We start from the raw sequence: 23860 nt of genomic DNA on the forward strand, positions 1-23860 counted from the left end.
TAAATTAAACAGCAAGTTTCTTGTGCAATTTCAACAAAACATTTATTTAGCAAACTTATACCCTGATCACTTATCACTTTGATACTGTGGTACCGTCCGTTCGAACTCCAACAGTTCAGAAGTGCTGGTCCAGCTTGCTGTAGCTGTAGCCCGAACCATGTCCATATCCTCCATTGTACCCACCGTGATGTCCGTACACCTGCGGGTGATAGGCATGCCCCACGCGCTTCACGTGAGCCTGAAACCCGTGGTGCTTGTCGGACGTGTACTCAACCACACGCTCCGTACCGTCAGCTTCGTGCAGCGTGTACGCTCCCTTGACGACATCGCCGTCCCGATGTTCCCACTGGCTCTTGTGATCGCCGGTGTGCGGGTCCTTTACGCCATACTCGAACTTGTAGCTCGGATGCGAATAGTAGTCATGATGGCCATGATGCTGCTCCGCACCATATCCGAATCCAGCTTCACCCCAGTACTGGGCCGATGCGGCCACAGCCAGACAGGCGACGGTCAGTGCAATGATCTGGAAATACGAATCAAGATTATCAACTAATGCTTTTGCCGGTCTTTACTATACTGCTACATACCTTGAACATTTTTGCTGGATGTAAAGTTTGGTTGGTTTGCCGTTTGCTACTAGTTGTAAGAACGTTAAGCCGCTGAATGATGGTTACTGGGCGGTTTCGGACCGTATTTATATGGCCCTTAGCTTGCCCACCGAGGACGATTGACAGCTGAGTTCTTTACGAAATGCGAAAGTTTTCCAAAGCCCGGTGAAGCAAAACAGCAGTGGCAAGGTTTTTTTGAAGAACCATTACACGGTTTCACTAATTTGTGGCACAGCTTTGTGACAGAACGGTTTGTGGTTAGGATCATGCGACGGTCAAAATTTGAGCGCGTGCCCAACCAAACTCGGCATGGCTGGAACCGTAAGTTAAAGCACGCAACCATTCCGTGAGCTTTGCGTGAGTGAGTTAGCATCACAAGGCTTTGTGGTAATCGATTTTCACCCTTTATTTGTTAATTTGATCAAAAATCTAAGTTGGTTTTAAAAAAAAACTGTATCACGAACAAAATGTCTACAACTGTAGCCTTCAGAAGCATTGCCAAAGGCTGTGCTTTAAAATTGTTTCGCAGTGATAACAGCATAACGAGGAAGTTTTGCAGCTCTAATTTGCAAGCGTTCAATGTCAGCTCCGGTAGATGAAAGACAACTATATCGTGTTCTATTTTCGGTATTAACAAATGCCACCATCGCCAGCAATATGTGTTGATTCTGTAACCTAAAGAGGATGAGCGTTAGAAGTTTCACAAAGAACCATCGATGGAGAAAACGAAGTCAGTTGTTATCAAGACAGGAAGAAGTGCACACGTAATTCAAGAAGCATATAAGTTTGTGTAAAATATATAGATTTAAAGCTCAATGTTTGAATGAAAGTTATTAGATAAAATTCTTAATATAAGAGTTCATACTTGAGTGTTATTGTTGAGCATCTTCATCACTCTTTGTTACGAGTTTTCATGTAAGTAATTCGAATTATTTCCATGCCGATGATCTATTCATGGTGGTCTAAGGTGGTCTATTCGTTACACACGCAAACTCGGAACCTAAGTAGACGCATACTACAGAATTTTGTATGATTGTGTATAGTATGTTGAGTATTGTACAAACACAATAGGATACGTGTCAATTTCGTTCTGCAAATCTTTGCATATCTTTCCATGAAAAAGTTTTTAAGAGCTATTGTGAAGTGCTGCAAGATACTCCTTCATGATGTTTTGATAACCAATATGAACCTATTAATAGAACTGGAAAAGCAGTAATAACTATGCATTTTTAAACCTAAACTCTTTGCTTTAGTCTTTCCCAAGTATCGTTATCTATTTGAAATCAACGTACAAAGTGAACATATTCTTCTAATGTAACTAACAAGACTCGAATTGCTCTCAGTAACAGCATGTGATCACACTATTGCCTAACTTAATGCCTGCTTAAACTTACATTTTCCATTTCCCGCCATTCCATTTCCTATTGTGCCCACATTATCTCCAAAGCCAAAGTTTTTTATTTTGCAACATAAAAACTCACACCCCACCCAAATACTTTCCCTCTTTGTGGGGTTAATTTATCAAAACCATCCTTAAGCGCTAGCGCTAACGATGCTTTCCACACCGTGCGCAAACGATTAATGCTATCTGTGATGATTGCGCAAAGAAGAAGAAGAAGAAAAAACACTTCAAAACGCAAAGCACAACAATGCTAAATAATTCGATGCTCCTCACGAGCGCTCAATCAGTCTCAACCCGGGTCTCGTTGGGAAAAGCGAACAAAATCGATATTGGAAAATTACCTCTCATTAGACGTATTTTTTCTTTCCTTTTTTTTGCTAGCCTTGTTTTTCGCCCGGATTTGGAATCGTCTTCCATCATCCCGGCGATTGGGCGGCATCGTGCCATTTAAATGCAGCTAATTGCAAGATCATCTTCCCAGTCGGAACGGTTTTCCAATCCTTTTATTTTCGATTTTTCTTCTCTTCGACCGTGGCACATTCCGCAAATTCATACAAACATGGAATGCGATCTTGCAAATGGCAAAGGTAACAAAGGCAGCTCACTTGCTCTGCTATCATTCTCACGAAACAGCGCATAAGTGTGATGATTTTTTTCAAAGGGCAATAAAGGTCTTGGAGAAAAAAAACAACAAAGAAAATTGCAAAAATCGATAAACACCTTCATTCGCGGTAGTCACAAAAAGTTAAAAAAAAGCGAAAATACTCTACGTAAAGCGGTGTTTTAAAAGATGAATTGCTTCCACTTTGTAAAGCCGAACTGCAAACGGAGTCTGCAGCAGAAGTCTGACAAACAAAACAATGCAAAAACACTGCAAAACTCGTACGTACAAACCAGCTCGCTACGATTATCCATCCGCCTGACATTTGGCGAGACCCAATTAATCACCGCAATCCTTCCAATCCACCACTGTTTTCCCATACCAACACCACCCCATGCCGAACAACAGTGGGAAAAGAAACTGCACCGAAAGTGAGTGTAAAATGGGATTTTACAAGGCTGGAAAGGGAATTTGCCATCAACAAAAACACCCCATTGCCATTGGGCTTTTGTTTTGGGGTCCTCATTTCGGCCCGGAACGTTCTTTTTTCCGACAAACAATTCGGGGAAAAAAGACAATACAAATAAAGCGTACGGGAGAAGGAAGCCAACTACCAAAACCACCAACCACCCACTGCTTTTAAAAAGCTCCCACCCACCCCCAGCCCGGTCGGCCATAAAGGCATCTTACAGTGTGGCGGACATTATCTTCCACCCCAAAACACTTTCGTTCATAATCGAGCGAAATTATATAATTGTAGCGTACAAGTGAATGCGAACGAAGTGGAAGAAAAAACAAACACTCACACACACACACACACACACACACACACAAAGACACAGAAAAATGCCGGCAAACTTCCCTCAAAAATACCAAACACAGCTTCCATAAACGAATTATGAGCACACCCGCACACCGCCCTTACGAGTCAGCCACAACCACACGTGCGTTTAAATACTCTTCGCATTGTTCCGAAAGTGTTTAATGGTAGGTTTTCTGTTTTGTTCGGTTGGCGCGGTGGAAAAGCCGCAACACGGAGGAAGTGAGTAACCAGCAATCATCTCACGCGTGCCTTTCTTACGTGATATGCTCCACATAAGTTCCTAAGCTATCGGCCGTCAACTCCACTCAATCGACTCTCGATCAATCGACAGCCTTTTTGGGGATCTCGATTAGCATCGCGATCGTCATCCTTTTTGGGCTACTCCAAGACCGAGCGCGATCGGAAGTGGGTGATAAAGTGGGCCCGATAAGCCTTTTCTTTGATAACAACGTGACTATTTAGCTATCGTTGGAAAACTTCAAAGCCAACGGAGTACATTAGCACGGGAGATGGGGACGACCACCGGCGAAGACGTCGTCGACCCAACACAAGCACCCCCAGCAGTGTACCGGGCAAATAATGATAATGGGTGGGCTAATAATGTTGAGTTGAATTGATCGTAAACATTTGATAAAGCGCGATAATTTCCAATGCCAGAAAAGGCGGGTGGGTAAATGGGGAAGTGAATGTAAAACAGTGCGCCCTTTGCGATGATGGAGTGCATTAGGGCATCGAAGCGAAGGAATATTCCCGAGAAAGGACCCATTAGTCTCTGTGTGTGTGTGTGCGATTAGTGGGCTTAACCATGTAAATTTACAATGGAATTAAATGCTATTTTGCTGTGTTCCGTATTGGTTTTGAGCTGCTTTGCCGATGTGATTCAAATGAAAGCTTACATAAATTGTGCTTATCTGCTCTTTTATCTTGCTTTCAGGTATTGTAAAAATGTTAATAATTCCCTTTCAAAGTAGCCACCGAACCACAAACAAGCACTGCTTATTTCAACCTCCAGTTAAAGCCATTTCGCTTTCATGTGCATGACGACCTTAAAGGTTACCGCATAACAAATAACACCGAAACGGCCAGATAACACAATGCTGCGAAATGGCTTTCCATAGGAATCCCACTCTACTCTGTTCTTCCCGCTTCTCTTTCACCTACCCGCAACTCATTCGTAGGATGGAAAATTAAATCATTGGATAATGAGATAATGAAATGTACTTCGCTATGCGCGCTCGACGGGCGCGTACAGCTCGCCCCAGCTCAAGCCTTGTACACACGTTTGACCGATTTTAATTTAACAAAAAGCACACACTATCAGCCAATGTGTGTGTGTGTGTGTGTGCAGCAATGTGCAACAACCTTGGTGGCCTACATTCGTGCCGAATTCGAATCAACCCAGCGCGAGCAATCAACCGCGCTCCACCAGGGTTCTGATTGGTGGCGTTTTAATTAGGTTTCGCCACGACGTATCGGCTCGGTTCCGATGGGCCAGCCCCGAGATGCTGGAGCGGCAAGGTGCAGTTTGCTCATGCTATGCTGGGGATGTGAAATTCACCTTCGACGGTAAGAAGAACCACCGCCTAGTCCCTCCCTTAAGCGGTGCGACCCGAGGCCAATTAATGTCTGGATCAATTAAGCTTTGCGGTCGGTGTTGGTGTGGCCTTAGTATGTCGTTAGCATCACTTGGAAGGTCGGGTTGCGTATGTTTCACAGGATTTGTAAAATCAATCAACTAATGCAATAGCTGCTTAATATTCATAGTAAGCTCCAATTGGGTATTTATCATAAAAGATTACCTTTAACCCATTCAAGATCTATTTTTTCAATCAAAATCCTTTTTTATACTTTTTATGCACCTGTAAATCACATATTTATATTGTTCATAGATTTTTCGTTTAAATATTAATTCATTTGTTCGTTTTTACTGACTTCTCCATAACTCACTTTTCGGGTTGAACAGAACAATTAAGGTATTCGTAATTTATTTGTTTAATTATTTAATCCATCCCAAGAGTTAACCCTGTTCCTATGTATTATTTAAAAACTTTTTGTTTAGAACAATAATAACTTTATAATAACAAAGAACTAGATTTCCAAAATTTCAAAAATTTTCTATCAACTTCCATAATATATTATCCCGACATCACTGAAGGTTACCTAGGAAGGAACTTGTTTTTATAAAACACAACCTTTTATTGAAAAATGTAAAAAAGAAAAATCATTTCAGGAGAATTTCAAAGGAAATTCACGGAATATTTATTTCTCAAAATCCCTACAAACAACCTAAGTAGAGAAGCAAAACCTAAGTAAGCTTATTTCTTTACGTCTATTTAATCTATTTTCTATGTACAACTCTTCAAACTTCATTTAAAACTTCATTCATTTAAAATCCTAGCAACCCTCCAGCAATAGTAACTCCAATAAATCAGCCCACCTCCAAAAAGGTGCTGAACGTTTAGCGAAATGAATATCAATTAATAACCAGAAAAAAACCAAATCACACACTCTAATCGGCGGTTCGATCAAACAACTGTTCCAAACGACAGGTACCAGCAATAACAAAAATTGAATCAATCAAAACATTAAAGATCGAAACACTCCTCAGGCGTAGAAAGAAAACAGCTTCCCCTACCAAACAAGCCCTCCGGTGACAGACGAACGATCGAAATCGATCACCGGGAAGGGTGTTACCCGACGAATTAACTGTACGAGAAGCGAAAGCAATCCCCCAAAACCCAACCTACCTTAAAGCTGATCCATCCAGCTACAGAGACACTGTGAAAAAAAGGCCGCCGGTCTGGGTGGAAAGGTGTGAACACTCATTAAAACAGCCCTTCGCTTGCGGGAGTCGCGGGATGATCTCACTTTCGCTGCACGATGCTCTGGTTTTTTTCTGCTGCCTAACGTAACCGGCAGCATTTTCCCGCCATCGAATGGTCTTTCGAACTCCGCGGCAAAGGGCCGAACGATCGAGTTTCTCACCATCGATCGTGCACATCATGTTGGTAGTTGTTTTTTGTTCGGAAGCTTTTCCAGCTTTCAAACACCTTTCTGGGTGGTTTTATGACTGCCTTCCTGTCCTAAGCCCGACCATTAATCGCGATTAGTTCACAGCTCACGTTAGTGACCTTTCGTGCCGTTTGTGTTGTTGTTGTTATTTTGTGTGGTCTCCACCTCAAAACTACGGTGGGAAAACGCTAAAAAGCCGAATTGATTCGTTGTGTGATCGACCTGACACTGCCGATTGCGCCAAGCTACTAGGAGCTCTATAAATAGCAAACGATCATCATCAGCTCCCAGGAAGGATGGTGTGTGCGCAAAAGAGTGTCCATAGCAGCGCAAGCCTACGCATATGCAACACTCCACCAAGTGACGTCTTCACACCCCGCCGGATGTCGTTGACCCTTCTCGGGCGCAGCAAAAGGGACCGTTTTGGGCATTGCAGAATTTGCAAACCGGAAATTCCACTTCCAACACACGCAAGACGGTGTGCCCGTGACACAGCGCTACATGACAAACGCTACAAGCGTGTATGGATTAATTTGTACGGCAGTGCATTTTGTGCGCGAAAAGGTTCTTCCTTTATTAAGAACCACACTGCTCCCTATCGTGTCTGCATCTTCGTATCGATGCTGTGGCCCTGGAATTGATGGCGCTGGGGCTTCGGGGTTTGACCAGCGTATCGATCGAAGTGTCGTGGGCGCTTCCCCGCCCCAGGTGGATGGCATCTGTTGCCATCTCGATGCGCAACGAGCATCGCAAACTTGGCTCCTCTCCCTTCGCAACGCAGCGAAGAGGAGTACCAAAGAAGGTGGAGAAGAATTTTCACCATAAAATCATACCTCCAACAACTCCAGCCGAAGTGCCGGAAAAGGGGAGAGCGAATACATTAACCAAAACCTGTTCCAGCCCTGACCAAACCGCTCGTGTGTGTGTGGATGATGCGTCATGCGAACTTCACATTGAAATGGAGGGCTCTTGGAGCTCCTTCTTTAAACTCTGTCCGATTGACTCCCCGAAAAAAAACACTTGACTCCATGAAGCATCTTTGCGATGTGAGGTCCCAAAAGAAAACCAAAATCTGCACACCCATTCCCCAAACAACGCTCAACAAACGGTGTGGCCTTTTGAACTCATCCGCGTTCTCCTGGGGGCCCCCAGGGTGGTTTGCATTTGCAAACTCTGCGCTCCGCCTGTCATTTCGGCCTGCACCTTGCGGCCTACACGGCCGTGCCATTCGAGCGGTAGTAAATTATGACTCCACCGTGCTACTTGTGTGCGCGCATACACCGCCTCGCTCTCCAGAACAGCATCAACAGCGACAACGACGACGTCGCGACACCTACGAAACGTGCCGTATGTGCCGGTTGCACACCTTCCGGTTTCGCTACGTTCCCGGGAGCGAGACGAGCCGTGCTGCTGCAGCAGCAGCAGCAGCAGCGTATTTGCCACCCCATTCCCTGTCTTGAGAGCCATTGCCTTTGCTTAATTTTGCGCTACCCATCAGAAACGAAGGCGGTAATTACGGTGGCGTTGCAGCGGCACAGCTACGCCTCTGTAGTGGCGCGCGAGCGCGCGCGTTGGTTTCGCCGCGTTTTTGCCGTGTGTTTGCGTTGTGACATCCTGTTCCGTGCGCCCGGGCCGAACGAAACCCGGACAGCCCGGTATGAAAGGGTGGTTTTGTTTTTGCTGATTTTTTTTTGCATACTTTTCTTCATTTTTTATGTGGCTGTTTGTGGCGCGCTGTACGTACGGCAAGTACTTTGCTAAACAATTATCTCAAATAGGCCACTTGCGGAAGAAGGTTAGCGAGAATGGGGATGTTTGCTGTTGCTGCAGCCCAGGTTGTGTGTTCACTTTCCACCTGCCTCGTTTACGAAAAGCAGCTTGTGTTAAGTTAATTAAAGCTCAAACGCTTCTGAAAGTGTCTCCGGTTCTTTACTACGGCTCGGAAGGAACGAAAAGCGGGTGCACGATGCCCTCCGTGAAGCAGACGAAAAGACACGTTCATCAGGCATTTCTGTGCTAAGAATCCATTCAATATGAGAAGCTCAACGAAGCAGCAAAACGTTGTTCATTGTTTTTGGATAACAGCTAGTTTATGGTAAAATATAAAGGGGATAAAAGTAATGGCGTTTATGATATGAAATGTTTTGATCTTGTTCAGAATTCTCAAATAAGAGAAGAACTACAAAAAAAACAAGTGCAGATACTTAGATGGGGAACATTTACTTTCCTCAGCCCAAGTAATCAGACTTAGGGTGTGCTCGGGCGTATCAGACATGACATACCAATCTAGTCCATGTCGAGTAGTCTAATTGAACGAGGTCGAGATCGTATGTGCCATCACATCATTCGGCGGAAGAGTGCGTTTTGTGAGGTCCAGAAAGCGTAACAGAGATCGTTATCCCGTTTAAATTCCAGGGCTCTTGTGAATCGTAGGATGCATCATTTTGCAATATTGCCTCTGGTAGAAGAGTTGATACGTCTTGCTCTGGGTACCTATTTTGAGAATACAAACATACTTTGTAAGGATCTCTTCCATGTTAAGCTGTTCTGTTTCATCCAACAGCATTGTACATTCATTCCGTTCATTCCATTAAGGATGAGAAACATAACCTTTGAGGGCAACCAGCCAATCCAGGCAATCCACATGATGATGACCAACGTTAGCACCCCGGTGCCACAAACTCCAGAAATGTTACTACCAAACAAGTCTCTCAATAACACCCCAGACTAGTTCAAACTAGCCACAAAAGTCTAGCTACAAAAAGGAAAACTGATATTTTGGAAAACTCCAGTCTGACCTTGCTGTATATTCCGGATACTAGGAGATTTTGACAGTTTTTTTGACTACATCAAACGAATAGGATCTTTGATCCTCGTTTTCGAATCTGATAAACAATAAGGGCTTTATGGTACGAAAACACAATTATTTAATAGCTTGCTCAGGCAGACTTGTACAAAACAATCCCATTTTAAATGCCATTAAAATTCAGCTTTAACTGATATTCCTACAGCAATCCACCAAATGAGCTTCAGACTGCTTCTTTTTGAAAGCGGTCAATATCAGCTAACAAGATTATTCCGCAATTTAGTTAGTTTATTAGTTTATTTTTGTAATTAACTAATTTAGTTTATTTTTGTAACTGTCAAAAACACAATATTTACATGAACAGTTACCACACTCGACTTCCCCGGTATTTATAGGTCACTGGACCATGTTACTCAATGCTTGTAAGCGGCACTACTTCCCCCCTCAGTTAAAAGGATCAATATTTTGCTGCACTTCTTTTCGGTAACTTGAGCCTAAGCACCCGGTACGGTGCTGGTCCGCTAACCCGGTTTTGTGTTGTTTTGCCTCTGTAAAACTGTAAAACCACAACAGCTACAACTTTACACACATACAGCAGCTGCTAAGGGTGCTGCTTCTTTACTGGTGGAAAACTTCCCCACCCATCACCCCACGTGCGTGGAAAATAAAACAATACACTAAAAAAAAGCTATCCCTCCCGCAACAGCCGCATGGAAGTAAAATATAATTTTTCCACTTTCGTCCATTACACAACTTCTCTGTGGCAGCGGACAGCATCGGTTCAGCCAAATAAATAACGAAAAGCAGAAATGTAACCAGCCGCCGGCCACCCCTGTCGCACCGCAACCGCTGCGAATTGTTACGCAGAAAAACGCTCAGAGGGGGAGGGGAGGGAGGATTTAATTAGAGCCGCAAACAAGCCGAAACAAGACGAGACAAACGTCTCGTCCCGTCCGTTGCTCGTTATGAGAGTTAAGTTCGCGGCAGGTTGCTCCATTCCACACAAGCACAGGTGTTAATTTTATCCATAGATTTGTGAATAATTCACATCGAACAATTGGCGACACGTTGCAATGGTGAATAAAGTCGCACGGATTGATACACTAATCGTCGCGGCAAAAGGTGTAAATCGAAGGAAAGTGGCTTGCTAAGTGGATTTAGCGGTTAGATTTATGTCCGATGTGACTTAACGAGTTTATTCCGCGCATAATAATAATTAGCTTTAGGCGGAGGGCGGATTTTTTTGGGCTAATTTCCCACAAAAAAACTCAACAACAGCCACTGCCAAAATATGTTACACATTCCCGGAAACGTTTAACGCTGATCGCAAAACCATAACACAGACGAAATAGTGAAAATTCCAACCTTTTTCACTAAAAGCAACATCATCTAATGTAGATGGAAAGCCAAAACACTAACAACAGACGGCTCATAATAACAAAAATACGCTCACACAAAGCAAAAGTAATTCAAGCATTCCTTTCTCGTTCCTTTCTTTCTTCTCTCTGATGCCATTCCATTTCATTTTATAGCAAGTTTTTATGGCCCAAAAATGCAAAAAACAAAAGTATAACCAACACCCCATCCCGAAAGAAAGAAAATGCGTTTTTGCACCCCGATAAAATTACACCCGTCATCGTTCCGGCTGACGTGTTCTTTACCGCACAAAAGGAGGAGGATGTTTAATTTTTCATTACGTTTTTTTTTTTCTGTTCGCACATTGTACTCTAATACATTTCTTTCTTTTGAATAGTGCATTTTCTTTCGTTTGGTTTTCATTTCATTTAAACGGGTTTTATTTATTTTAATTGATCTTACCCATATAAATCTTGCCCCACGTGGATGCATCCGTGACGTCACAGGGCGTTCTCTTTCTGGTTTTTGGCCAGCATCATAAACAAAAACTCCCCCTCAGAAACAAAATAATCGCTCGAAAATGTTTTGTTTTGTGTATTCATTTTCCACCTCCCGGGGGGCTCTGCTCTGCCGTGTTGCTTGTTTTTCCACCCGCGACCAGGTGTGAGCTGGAATAAGTTGTTGTGTGAAATGGTGAAATAAACTAATAATTCGGAAAGTATTTATCGAAGAGAAGAGAAGAGAAGAGAAGAAAGCAAAGCACCAAACCAACACATAAAAGAAAGAAGAAATCAATGTAAACACATAATAGAGAAGGGAAAAAAGGAGCTAGCAAAAAGGGCAAAACGGATGGAAAAACTGCCCCAAAGTCATTATCCTCTAATGAGCGCCGAGGGATGGTGCGCGCAAAAACTTGCGCAACACACACACACACACGCTGCCCCTGCCAATCAATCGCTGCCCCAAAAAAGGGAACGCAGCTTAGCATAGCCAAGCTGCATGTGTGTGCGCCCCAAACAATGGCTTACGGGATGTGTTGTATGTGCGCCCTTTTTTGTGTGCTGTTGTTGTTGTTGTGCCAAATTCTGCGCTTGATTAAACGAAAGTGAAAATTCGATCGATTGTGTGTGATCTCGGGCAGCAACAAAAAAAAACATTCGCTTCACGATATTGCTCTGATGTTACGAAGAATTGCATGGTTGCCCTACATTGTGACAGAAGGGTAAAAAATAGGTTTTGAAGTTTTGCAATCACTCCACATCAATTACATAAATATCGAACTGTGTAAGTGGTTTCTTTTTTTTTCGGAAAAAATAATCAACAATTATGACAGTCGTGTTTGATCGATTAGATACACTTTTTCCCATCAGCTACGACACCCATATTTGTGATATCAGGTGACGCAATTGTGATATCAATTGAAGTGCTAATTTCTCACAAACTCTGCTTTCATTTGTAAATACATTCAGTCTGGAGCTATTACAATACCTTGTTTACCTATATGTTCATTGGTTTCGTGATAAGGTTTAACGCTCTTCCCTAATCACATTATCTCCTGCTTCTCCCGGTAAGGCAAAACTACTTCCAATTTAAAACACAGCTCCCGATAGTTATTCAATTATTTTAACTAAAACCCCCATTAAACAAATGAACTCAATTGAATCATTTTCCCACCTGCACAACTGGGAAAACTTTCAACCAAACCACTTGCCCTCTTGCTTACTGTTCCTTTGCTTCCTCTTGAAAGTACACACACACAGAAACGGCCCGTTTAGCGGGTAAACGGTTCCCCGACAACTTCTGAAGACGAGGGGGGTGGAGCGGGTCAAGCACAACAACCCAAACCGCAACCATCATTACATAAATCGGTTGCTACGGGCCCTAGACCGTTTAACTGGCCACTCGTTCCAGTTGAAAAAGGGTCGGCTAAGCTCGAACAGCACCACAACAAAAAACGGATTCCCTTTGAATCGGATCCATTCAGAGTTGGAGGCGACTCTTGAACTAGATCTCGTCACTTAAGCTGTGAGGGGCTTCTTTCTCTTTCGCTGTTCGTTACACGCCATTCCTTTCCCTTCTCGAGCACTGTTCAATACAGCCCGCTGATCAGATGACGATGATCGTAGCAGATTACTTCCGGACGTAATTATTTGCTAACCGTTTTGCGCTGTACCCTTCCCTCGGGTCCATCGAGGTACATCGAGCCCGATTTGTCGGTCTGTCTGAGCGATTGGGTTGAAGTAGAAACGAACACAAAAAATAGAAGTAGCTGCAGCAGCAGCAAACCTGATCGTGATCAGGGCTTTGCGCGTCTCATCAACTACTGTGTTGATGCTGCCAGCAGCAAACGAGCAAACTGTGTAATGCTCGACTTCCTTGCCAAACCCTTGCTGTGGCTGGTTTTTGCTGCCTGCAAGTTCCATAACGAGCGATAGGCTTAGATCACCTGTCCACATGCGACGGGGCGCGATCGTCCAGTAATGTCCAGCAGCCGATACGTTACCGATCGCTGAGTCTTACTCGCTGGGGGCGCTGTGGCCTTTTCGGTTGTGCCCAATACGGCACAGCCGGCGGATCAGTTTCGCGCGTGGCAACACAGCCGCAAACGCGGCAGTATCTAAGCTTAGCTAAGTTGTCCGAATTGACTTCCCTTTTCTGAAGGGGAGCCTAGTGAGCCTAACGATCGAGCACGGAAAGGAATGGAGACGCATCCTCTCCGAGCAAAAGCAAACCAAACACACACGAGCACACAAAAGTCGTGCAGTCGGCAAGGTCAAACACGGAGCACAGAGCGACAGGCACCCTGAAATGTGGCTCCATTAGCCCATCGTCACCCTCTGCCACCGCTCTGTCCACGGGTGACAGATTTTCTCAGCAATAGCAAGCGACTACGCGATCCCTAGCGATCTGGCAAGGCAATAGGTACCATTTATGGTACTTTGACCATTTCGAGCTCCTCCAAACAAACAAACAAACAAACAGCCCCATGCTATGGGTGCGCGCAGGGTCGTCACCTGAGGCAGACATTGTGCACTCTATTCTGTTCCGCATTGGAAAACGACGGGCGGGCTAATGGTCGCCCTGAAGGTCCCTGCACGGATATTTTACACCGAAATTAATTTAAATTTTCAACCACACTCCACCTTCACTGAATTGGTTTCCCTGTGGACAGTTCAATTTATAGCGTGTGTGATACATTCCTTAGCGCAAGTAATGCACTCTTTGCGGCTCTATTTCACACCTCACACAAGTTTACGAGTCTCCACTAAACGATAATTGTCTTACCAAACATTCCCAACCGTACCGAACGGTATTCTAATATGGACGATGAGGGGGTAATGTGCTTCGAGAATGGAGCTCCAACACCGAGCCAATCAAACACGCAACTTCTAACTGTTCGCCAGACACTGGCGACAGTCACCCTTCGGGGAGGACAGAAACTTGTTCATTACGTTCACTGAACTGCCCTTTTCTGGACGGGGTTGCCGATCATGATCTGACGCCATCGCCGGTGCCTCAAGTCCACCAGCAGGCTCAGACTTAGGCCCAGACGCGCCATAATTAATTCATAAACAAGTGAAGGTGCTATGCACACCTCTAGTCGCGGTGATGGCTGGGCACCTGAGAAGAATATTGTCCTATCGGTTGGACTGACGAATCAAACACCGAACAAGTGGGTGCAAATTGCACCAAAGCAGAGACCTGCTATTGGCAACTGGACGTACCTCACGATTTCACTAATGATGCGCGGTCAGATTGCCTAATAAAACTTTGGTTCATTCTGATGGTGTTTGGGATTGAGATGAAGCACGGGTGGTGGCACTCCCGTCGGTGCTGTCTGCGGGTTGGGCTATCTTTCGAGGTCATCTGAAGGTCAACAGCGCTCTCAAAGGCACGACGATGCTTCGGCATGAATTCGCACAATTGCACAAGTGCCGCTTGTGATCGAGATGCGGGGTTTTTGTTTTTGACTTGTTAGGCGCCAAGTAACTCTGAGATCTTGAGTTCTCAATTTAAGCATTTTTTTTATTTAAAAGGTTATAAGTGTTACACGATCAAATACATAAACAAGTCCTTGGAGCATCATTAGAGAGACGATTGTCGAGTTAGACCTGCTATTATCCCTGCTATGGACCAACAATATCCCCTATGTCTTTGCGTTGACTTGAGCAAGTCCACAAGAACCTCATACTAAAATGTATTCCCTCGAACTTGTTTGCCGTAAAAACGCATAATCATGCATGTTTCATATTTGACCTACACAAACTTCCACCCAACAACACCAACCTTCGGCTTTGCTTCCCTCCTCCATTGAACATCCTTCTGCTCCACCAAGCAAAGGTCACCCGTGGAGTCACCCGAAAACCCGGCCTTTTGGTTTGCCTTTTGCTCTGCCGCCTTTGTTGACATCACTCTAGCAGCAACCTTCAGCATCTCCGCGTGTACCGTGTAGCTTTGTACCAAAATCAACTAATCAAACAGTACCGCGACAAACAGTACAGTGTTTGCCAATACCCATGACGGTTAGAGCCATCCACTTTTATACCCGTTTAGCAGTGCCTTCATTTTAGTCTTCACCCCGAGTTCTATCGCGTGGCACGATGATAGATTTCGAAAGCAAACTGGCCTCAAAAAAATAAACAATCCACTGGTGCCCGGACTGTGCGAAAACTAGCATCGCAATGGTAAATGGGAGCAAAACATACATCCCCAAGCACACTGGCAGCAAAGTAAAAGCCGAACGAAAACGGCACTCGCTTGTCGCATACCTCGGTTGCCATTTTACGGTGCGTGTCCACCGAACGAGAAGCTTGATAAGTAACATTAGCACATACGAATCACCTATGGTGTCTTTTCAAATTCGCACCTAAACGTCCGAGGAAGCGATGGGACAGGGGAGCAGCGGCAAATCTTCACCGAAACAAAACAGCCCACAAACTGATAGGCCGAGAGTGAGAAATAAGTGGCTATAGGGAGGAAAAATTAATATTCATGACTTGGCTGGTTGTTTATTTTCGGACACGGGCTCGGGATCAACTGTTGGAGAGAGCCGCGCCAACAGTTCAAGAAGATGGAAGAGCTGCCGCAGCCACCGAGATCGGTTTTAAAAGCCTCCGAAAAACTCCGTGCGACAGCTTTGCCGAAGCTGTGCAGATCTAACGGCCGGCATCATGGGTCTAGCGTGCGCGCAAACATTAAATATTTACCCAAACGGACACGGTTGTCAGGTGGTACGAAACGGTTTAGCTAGCGAACGATATCGCAAGTGTGATCGTGTATGCAAAACCCAAAAGCAAGGGAACCGACAGAGGAAGACAAAAAATAAGCATCCAAAAATCTGCCCCATACCTGCGACAGCGGGGTTCGTCGCTTGGGGTTCGTGGCTGTAGGTAGCATTGTTGTCGTTCGTTTGCCTATCAGCAAACTGCGGGAGGAATGTTCGTTACAAATTACGTCACCAAAATACCCTCGATGCTCGAAGGATCGATCGAGGAGTTTGATTCTGCTTTCGGCGGTGATGATGATGGTGGTGGTGGTGGTGCTAGCCTGTTCGTGAAGGTCTTGTTTTGCTTTCCTTCTTCCTCGCATTCATCTTTTTCGGGAAGCTGCTAGATAGAAACGTGCTGGACGGTTGGTACCGAACGAATCTGCCACCGTACGGGCGCTCAGTTTTTGGCAGCTCGTGAGCGTGATCGGTCGTACAACAGGTAACTAAGGTTAACAGGCAGCATTCGCAGCATCTTTCTTTGAAAAAAAAAATAATGTAGAATAATAATTTTTTTATTGACCACTTAAAAGGTCTCTACAATTTAAAGCAAACGACCAGTACACGTTAAGAATTTGCCCACCATTTAATGAGCCGTCGTTGTGCCACCCGCGATCTAGGTCAAGCGCGCGGTTGTTCGCAATATGGGGCCATCGGCCTCCTTTCCACTCGGCTCACAATCAAAACAAAGAATGCGAAACCCAGCATAATCCATCCCCTTATCCCATCTCACGCAAAGGTGCTCATTTGGTCTAACGTTTTGATTGCCTTCCCCATTCCCATTTCAGGCTCAGCAGATCCGATCACTCAGAGTGGAGCACTGCCAGTCGACTCCGCCACGAAACCCGCGCACTGATCCTTACCGAAGCCCGGCGCGCACAGTGATATAGTGATACCACCTTCGCCCGAAGGGTGGGTTGTGGTGTGGTTCGCTTGCTGTGCGCTCTAATGATACGCTATCGAGTATCGGAACGCAACCATCGGCAAGGGATCACCGCGTGCTGATAGCAGCAGCAGCAGCATCAACATCAGCAAAAAAAAGCGGACCCAGGGCAACATTAATCATTCGGAACTGGGGCTCTCCCTGGACTGGCCGCCGGAGGGTCGCCGCTAGTGTACGCGGCGTCGATTTATTTACTGCGTGCACCAAACGGGAGGAAAGAAATTTAGAACGGGCGCAACGGAGCAACCAGATATATGCCGATCGACACCGATCGCCTCCAGGATGAGCACGAACTCGCCCGGAACGCCGAAGAAGTGCCGGCTGATACTGCAACAATGTCTCGCGATCCAGCTGACCAAGCCGGGCAACCCGCCCGAAGACTTCTGGATGTACGACAGTGGCTACACGATCTTTCAGGTAAGATCTCCCCTTTTCGACTTCCCCAAGCAAATGATTTGTGTGTGTGTTTGTGATTGGTAGTTGGAGCTGGAGAGATGATCGCGATCGGTGCAATTTCCACCGATTGGATACGATCGTGTATGGGTTGGAAGGTGTTTTTGTTTTATGGTGCGACACGACGTGTGCAGTGATTGCATTTCTGCTATGCCAATAACCTTTCTTTCTTATCTGGTGTATCGGTGTGCTTGGAATGGTTTTCAGTGTGGTGAAAAGAAACCGGCATAAGCTGCATTTTAGTTCACATATAAGTTCAGCTTTGATGATTTGAGTGATTTTCATAAAATAAGATAAGGAATGTTTAGTGCTGTCGTAATTTAAATCGGTTCCTTTCCATTTTTAAACTGCTGAATTGAAAATAAAAAAATGGGTAAACTATGAGTTGTATTTGATAATGTACATTACATTTGCTGAAGCTGAAATGTAGCTCATGTACCTCATCTTTTGAGGCATCAAGTATTTCAGTGTATCTCAACTGTTTTCTCCAATTTCTCCTATTTTCGCTCCATTGTCATGAAATGCTCCAAAAACACCTTTTAAAAAGAGTTGAATTTCGTAATACTCAAAATCTTGTCTAATACGTAAATCTCGTCACACCAAGAAGATGTAGAAGAGAAAGTAAACAAATGTCTAGTATTATGAAGACATTTTTCAGTTTTTCAGCTACATATAAGCCAGCACATTTTCGGTGGTGAAATGAGTTATTTCACTTTTTGTCTCTGGAATGGATTAACCTCATTATGCGAGGCTTTACTGTATAATTAATGCAATACTCTTAAAATTTATCTTTCAAGTTATCACAAAATATTACTCCGTTTGCCAGTCTTGAGATGAACAATGTCTGTTAGAAATTCTTTAATTATATAATACATGCTTCGAAACATGTAGAATGTCTTTGATTTAGGTACAAGAACATTGTAAAGAAATAAATCTAAAAAATCTGGGCAAAATAATTAATTAAAATCATTCAAATGAACTGTTAATGATGAATAGGCTAAGCAACACATCTCTTACTCAAAACATGTCCATTAAATATTTGTTCACCTTTAAGATATATATATTTTTTTGCAAAGCTAGGAGCTCGGAACATCTGATTCATAATATTAGCTTAAGCATAGCTAACCTTGCCATTGCTTCAAACTTCACTTTTATCCTTGCAAGCTAATTAAAACATGCTCGTCACTTTCTCCTTCAATTTAAAATAGACCCGTTAGGTCTGCCTCCCCAACAACCCTCCCCTCATCTTGAACATGTTTCCCTCAAGCCAAAAACGATCTTGCACTTGTGCTATTCGCAAGCAAGCTTATCAAGAATGCAAATCGCTTTCATCAGTTGCAACACCTCACCCAGCTGCATCCTACTGCATCCCAGCATAGGGGAAAGTGATCACACTTCTGCCTCAAGATTCATGCCCCCCTCCACCTCAGCGTGAAGTGACAGAATAAATTATGCAATCCGGTTCCCCCCCGTTAACTACCCTCCAGTCCTCCAGCTTCCTCCGGTTCCATCCGCATATTGCAAACATAAACAAACATTAAACTAGAAACATCCGGATGCAGCATTCACTCGCATTCGCCCGCTCCATTAGTTGGTCCGTGCACTTCTTTTTTCCGCCTTATCCGATCCGTTAAATAAGAGCATAAAAGCATCAAGATAAGCTGCACACGCATTGTTATCAACGTGCAAAACGGTACCCCGTTCGGTGTCGCGTATCGGTATGCAATAATCACACACACTCACACACAGACCGTTTGTCTGTAGCTTTCCTCCGGTTTTCGGTTGGCCGGCGACGACTAGTGACAGCGACAAAACGGAAATCGCGGCTGGAATTGTGATGTTCCACCTGCTGCCACAAACCACACTGCCGGCGAGTTTAAATAGAGAGAGACATAGCAAAGAAAAAAGACCTCCCCGGACTAAGTGATCCTCTATTTACACACTTTTACATGCAATTTAATGCACACACCATTAGCTCGACCGGCCGGGATGCACTCTGATTGTGGGGTTTGCTAGCTTTACCGGCAGAGGTGTTTTTTCCGTTTTGTCTCTTGTTTCTTTCTCACAGCACTCGGTAATGGGGAGCGTGTTTGTCTTACTGTTTTTCTAACTGCATTTCATTTGCCTGATGTTTTTATTCGCTTTAAGTGACGAAGCCCTTCGTGGAAACGCAGTTTCTCGCAATTTTCACAATATTTCTTCCACTGTCTAAACTAATTTGAGACTTTTTTTAAGGGTTATAGTTTACATTTTAATCCTTAAAATTGGAATTTAATGTACACAATTTTAATGGAAGCAATTTCTCGAATTATTTGGCAACTTTTCTCATAACTTTCTTCACCAGCGTCAAACAAAAACACATGAAAAAAGCCCTTCCTCCATGGAAGTGGGTTCGGTTTCCGATCAAGATCAAGTTTGCGCAAGCCCTTCCGCCCGATGGGGCGTTTTCCACGATGCAAACGAACAATTACTGCAACATAACACATTAATCGTTGCGGAAAAGCCCAACCTTCTTCATCGACCCCACAACATCCGAAACCGGTCTTTAGGTCAATTATTTGTTCGCACGTTTCGAACGTGCATGCACCTAGACATTGCATGTAGGTACATCCTATTGCGCATTAAAGCACTGGAATTATCTCACTTTCCTCCGTTTGACGGACCGTACGGACGGGAAATAAATTGTACCGTGTATTTTTTTTTCAACTCATTTGCTGACCATTTCTCATTGGTTTTATCCAACAATTGTACGGGGAAAAGGTGGCATCCGGACACGATCTCACGATTGTACATCTTGAGCAAACAGAAAAAAAAGAAAGGATGTAAAAGCCCCTATCATTTTGTGTGCACAAAAGAATTGTTCTCGTTTTATGGCCAAGAACGAACCATTTCTTGGATACTGCTCCAAACAGATCAGATTCCGATTTTCCCAACCTTTGCTTTGCTGGCCATTTTTCCACAGCATATCATGGCTAGTGTTGGCACTCACTGCGCCGCTCTTTCTCGGTGGGCGTAGCAATTACACCGATTGCTAAATAACAGTTCATTATTGATCTCACTTTAAGCCAACGATCAGGGTTGGCGTGGCCTTTTTTTCTTCGCCTTTAATTCATTTTCACCACCACCACCTTGTACCGATCCTTTTATTTGCACTAATCTGATTAATTGCTTCACGCTTACGAGCGCCGGTGCAATGGAAAATCAGAGAAATGGTTGATGAGCGTGACTACACTGTCATTAGAAGCGTTTTGGTATGCCTGGTTTTGATCGGAAATCAACGCTCGATGCACTCGTTGCTGGTGATCATGATGTAATCGAGGGTTAATTGGAATGATGATCAATCAATCGAGTGACGTAGTTATAAAATATTGTAAGGACAAATCTGTAGGTTTGCATTTCATTTACATTTGCAAGCAAATTAAATTGAAATTTTAAAATATTTTAGTCCTTCGAACCGGATTGCCATCCCCAATGTAGAATTATTCATAAAAGACAATCCATAAATCAATAGCGTTATTGTACCTATCATCATAAAACTCTTACCCTACCACAGAAATGGCGTTTCATCTCATCTTATTCACCCTCAATCAAAATAAAACAATAATTTCCTTTTAAGCTAATAAAGCTTTCTTCCCGGGCACGCATGTTCACCCGTACCCGTACCGAATCGCCTGCAATCAAATAAAACTCGTATGACATCACCTGAGGGCACTGAATACAAGTGTCTCAGCAAGTTCTTGACAAACAGACAACACGGAACAAACTACAATTGTTTGCCCGAAGCTAATGCCCTAACCTTTTGGCGTTCTTTTTTTACATGTTGTCATCCCTTGGGTACGTATGCATGCATGTTTCCTACGAAATTGCACCAACCGCTAACAGACAGAGATCTGCTCGTGCGGTGGAAACGATACCGAAGATATAACTGTTACTTGCTTGCGCGGTTTATTTCCCGCCCCTTTCTCACCAAACCACACAAAACTGTGCTGAGTCGTCTCAGCTGTGTGAACGACCTGTAGAATAAACAAAACACTGCTGCCCCCTTCGCTCACTGCCTACTATGGGAATCAAATTTTGCGCCCATATAACATTTACAGCCATCTGAGATCTTAGTTAGATAAAGCGGTTAAGAAGAGGAGGGACTCACAAACAAACAGCGTACGCTCAAGAGGAAAACAAACAAAAACGGTTGTGTGCAAAAAGGTTTGGAAACGGCTTTTGGGAGACCACTCACTCCAACCCTCCACTTTCAGAATGACCGGAAATTGAACGTACTATAAACAACGAACCCGAACTCTACAACAACCACTACAGCAGTGCGCTAAACGGCCCACTGTTTTGTGGAAAGTTGGCAAGTGTTTGCGAAAATTTATTGATTTTTAGTGTACTGCCCGCCCAGGAGCACATCCAGTCGCGGGCAGGATACATTGCATTTGCTGTACTCACCAATACAATAGCACAACACACACACACACCCCGACACACTTAGCAGGGAATTCTAACCACCGTTGTGGAAAGACACAGGCAACTAAGATAAACTACATCAGAGCAAACTTCTGTTGCTCATCTGCTTTCTTCACGGTAATCCGATTTCGTCCTCTTACTACTGCCCGCGGGTTTGCACAACTCCATACACATCGCAGTGTGCGTTGATTATTGTACGTGCTTTTGCTGTCCATTCCCTGTCGAATTCTAGTCGACGACCGTATCGAGGCATTTTCCCCATTGCAATGTTTGACTCACCAAGATGCTAGGGAGCAAACGCACCCTGTGTGTGTGTATGCGTTTAACGCGAATGTCCCTGATTTGTCGCTCTGAAATTGCTTACCGGCGAGGAGGGCCACAACCCTCGCATGCATATGGTGTACGCATTTCCCGGGTGTAAATGGTACATTCGCTTTAATAAGAAGATAAATTAAACACATACAACACAACCAACCTGGGAGTAAGAAAATTGGGGGAATCTGCTGACGGAAGATGATGATGATGATGATAACCGTAATGATGATGATGGTGATAGCAATAGTTAGGAGAGGAAGATCTTTGTATGGAGGAAATGTGATTGATTATATTTAACGTTGGCGTTGACAGGTGGGTCTATTCCTACAAAGACAGTCGCTTTTGTGCTTAAAATCACTTTTCAAAATACAACGAGAAGAGCGATTTGTTTTCGTAGTTCATTGTGTTTAAATTGCACAGGATTATTTTTTATAATCTTGAGTGATATACACTCCATCTGACATTTTAACACCTTGAACCCTTGTAACATTGTAGAATTGTTATAAATTTCCATTTTAAATCGACCCACAAATTAAACAACCCCTTTATTTCCTGTTATGCATTCATAGCTCACCAGGAGTGTAATTTTTTAACTGGTTCAATTAACGGAAGACATGCCTGCCCCACGTATTCACAAACCAACTGCCACACACCATAAATTAACATTATTAAAACGAGGGTTGCTTTCGTAACTTAGATTCTATCCAGCAGGTTGTGCTGGGAATTAACAACTATGGACACAATGTTTCAATGTACTGTTTTCATTTACCGGCAATGCTACAAAAACACACTCACAAACTCTCTGCGAAAAACGAACCCACCAGCAATGTACCTCATACTCGTTGACTTTCGGTGCTGCTCTTTGCCAAAATCTGCCCAACCGAATGATGATTAATTCCATTCGCAGACATCTGTATCCCTTTCCATGCCGTGTCGGGGTGGTTTTTTGGTAAAGAACCGCAGACAATCTGCTGAAAACCATGGTGTGTGGAATAAATCCGTACTCTGGTACCTAGTGAATGTATTTCATTCTGTGTCCTGATGCTTGCCTCAATCAAGGACATATGGTGATATTTTCATTTCAGTTGGTAACAATAGAAAAACTGTAGTCTGCTTCCCGGAAGTGGCTGGAAGTGATGGGTTTTTTTGCAGGGGAATTTTAGTCAACTCTATAAAAAAACGGTTAACTGAACAAGTATTGTACATATGTAATTTATTTCTTTTTTGTTTGGGAATTAAATATTGTTGTAGAAAGTTCGGCAGAAGTTCTACATTGATTTTATTACTGAAGTTATTCGCAATAATAATCATGACTTGGAATGGATCATGAATGCCAGGACAGGTTTCTGAATGTGGAAATGATCGCAACTAACTATTAGACAGAGGTAGGTTCGGGATCAGTTCCTAAAATACTAAATGTTTGGGTTAATTTAAGAGCAAAATACGTTCCGGTTCAATTTAAACTTGGCTTAGGTTCGAGGACTCTTTTAAGAAACATTACCAGTTCCAAAAGATTCAAGACATAGGCTCTGATTCGGCTCTATGGTTTATTTGACAGATGCATCGGCTCCTATGCATGTGTGGCTCCTACGAATAAGTCTCGGAAGCCTGACATATCCGCGTAGGACGTTACGCGAAGGCTCGATATCAATTCTAGACTAGGAGTGCAGTAGGCTCGATATCAATCTTAGATATTTGTTCTCTATGACATCTTGGGAATTGTCCCAGGTGTTCCTGGATCGATATAGGTTTCGTATCACTTCCTTAATCGATATACATTCGAGTTCCTGGTATTACACTATGTATATTGA

At 43.8% G+C, this 23860-nt stretch overlaps 2 protein-coding genes across 4 annotated transcripts in view; one reads left to right on the forward strand and one right to left on the reverse strand.

Annotated features, from left to right (window-relative positions):
• Positions 1-23860, forward strand: part of LOC1277181 (mucin-17) — an 87856-nt gene that overhangs the window by 55456 nt on the left and 8540 nt on the right. For 2 of the 3 annotated variants that reach the window (XM_061641822.1, XM_061641821.1), the window contains exon 5: positions 16663-17234. In XM_061641822.1, coding sequence (XP_061497806.1) covers positions 17100-17234 — 135 coding nt within the window. In that variant the 5' untranslated portion in view covers positions 16663-17099. Of the gene's footprint in view, positions 1-16243; positions 16317-16662; positions 17235-23860 lie in introns of those variants that run through there. The other variant, XM_316625.5, reaches the window with a different exon arrangement.
• Positions 17-8982, reverse strand: LOC1277180 (pro-resilin). Its single transcript, XM_316624.4, has 3 exons — positions 8963-8982; positions 588-741; positions 17-523 (listed from the first exon to the last, which is right to left on the reverse strand). Exons 1-3 carry the CDS (start codon positions 8980-8982, stop codon positions 116-118), a joined length of 582 nt encoding a protein of 193 aa, XP_316624.4. The 3' UTR covers positions 17-115.

This window comes from Anopheles gambiae, chromosome 2 (genome assembly GCF_943734735.2).
Source record: "Anopheles gambiae chromosome 2, idAnoGambNW_F1_1, whole genome shotgun sequence".
NCBI lineage: Eukaryota > Metazoa > Arthropoda > Insecta > Diptera > Culicidae > Anopheles > Anopheles gambiae.

Bases quoted from the DNA above. Each gene is read 5' to 3' on its own strand.
- LOC1277180 (XM_316624.4), bottom strand. From the start codon at position 8,982: ATGGAAGAGATCCTTACAAA. The intron at 742-8,962 runs GTATGTTTGTAT...CATTTCGTAAAG, and splicing joins ATGGAAGAGATCCTTACAAA to AACTCAGCTGTCAATCGTCC. The intron at 524-587 runs GTATGTAGCAGT...TCGTATTTCCAG, and splicing joins ATCCAGCAAAAATGTTCAAG to ATCATTGCACTGACCGTCGC.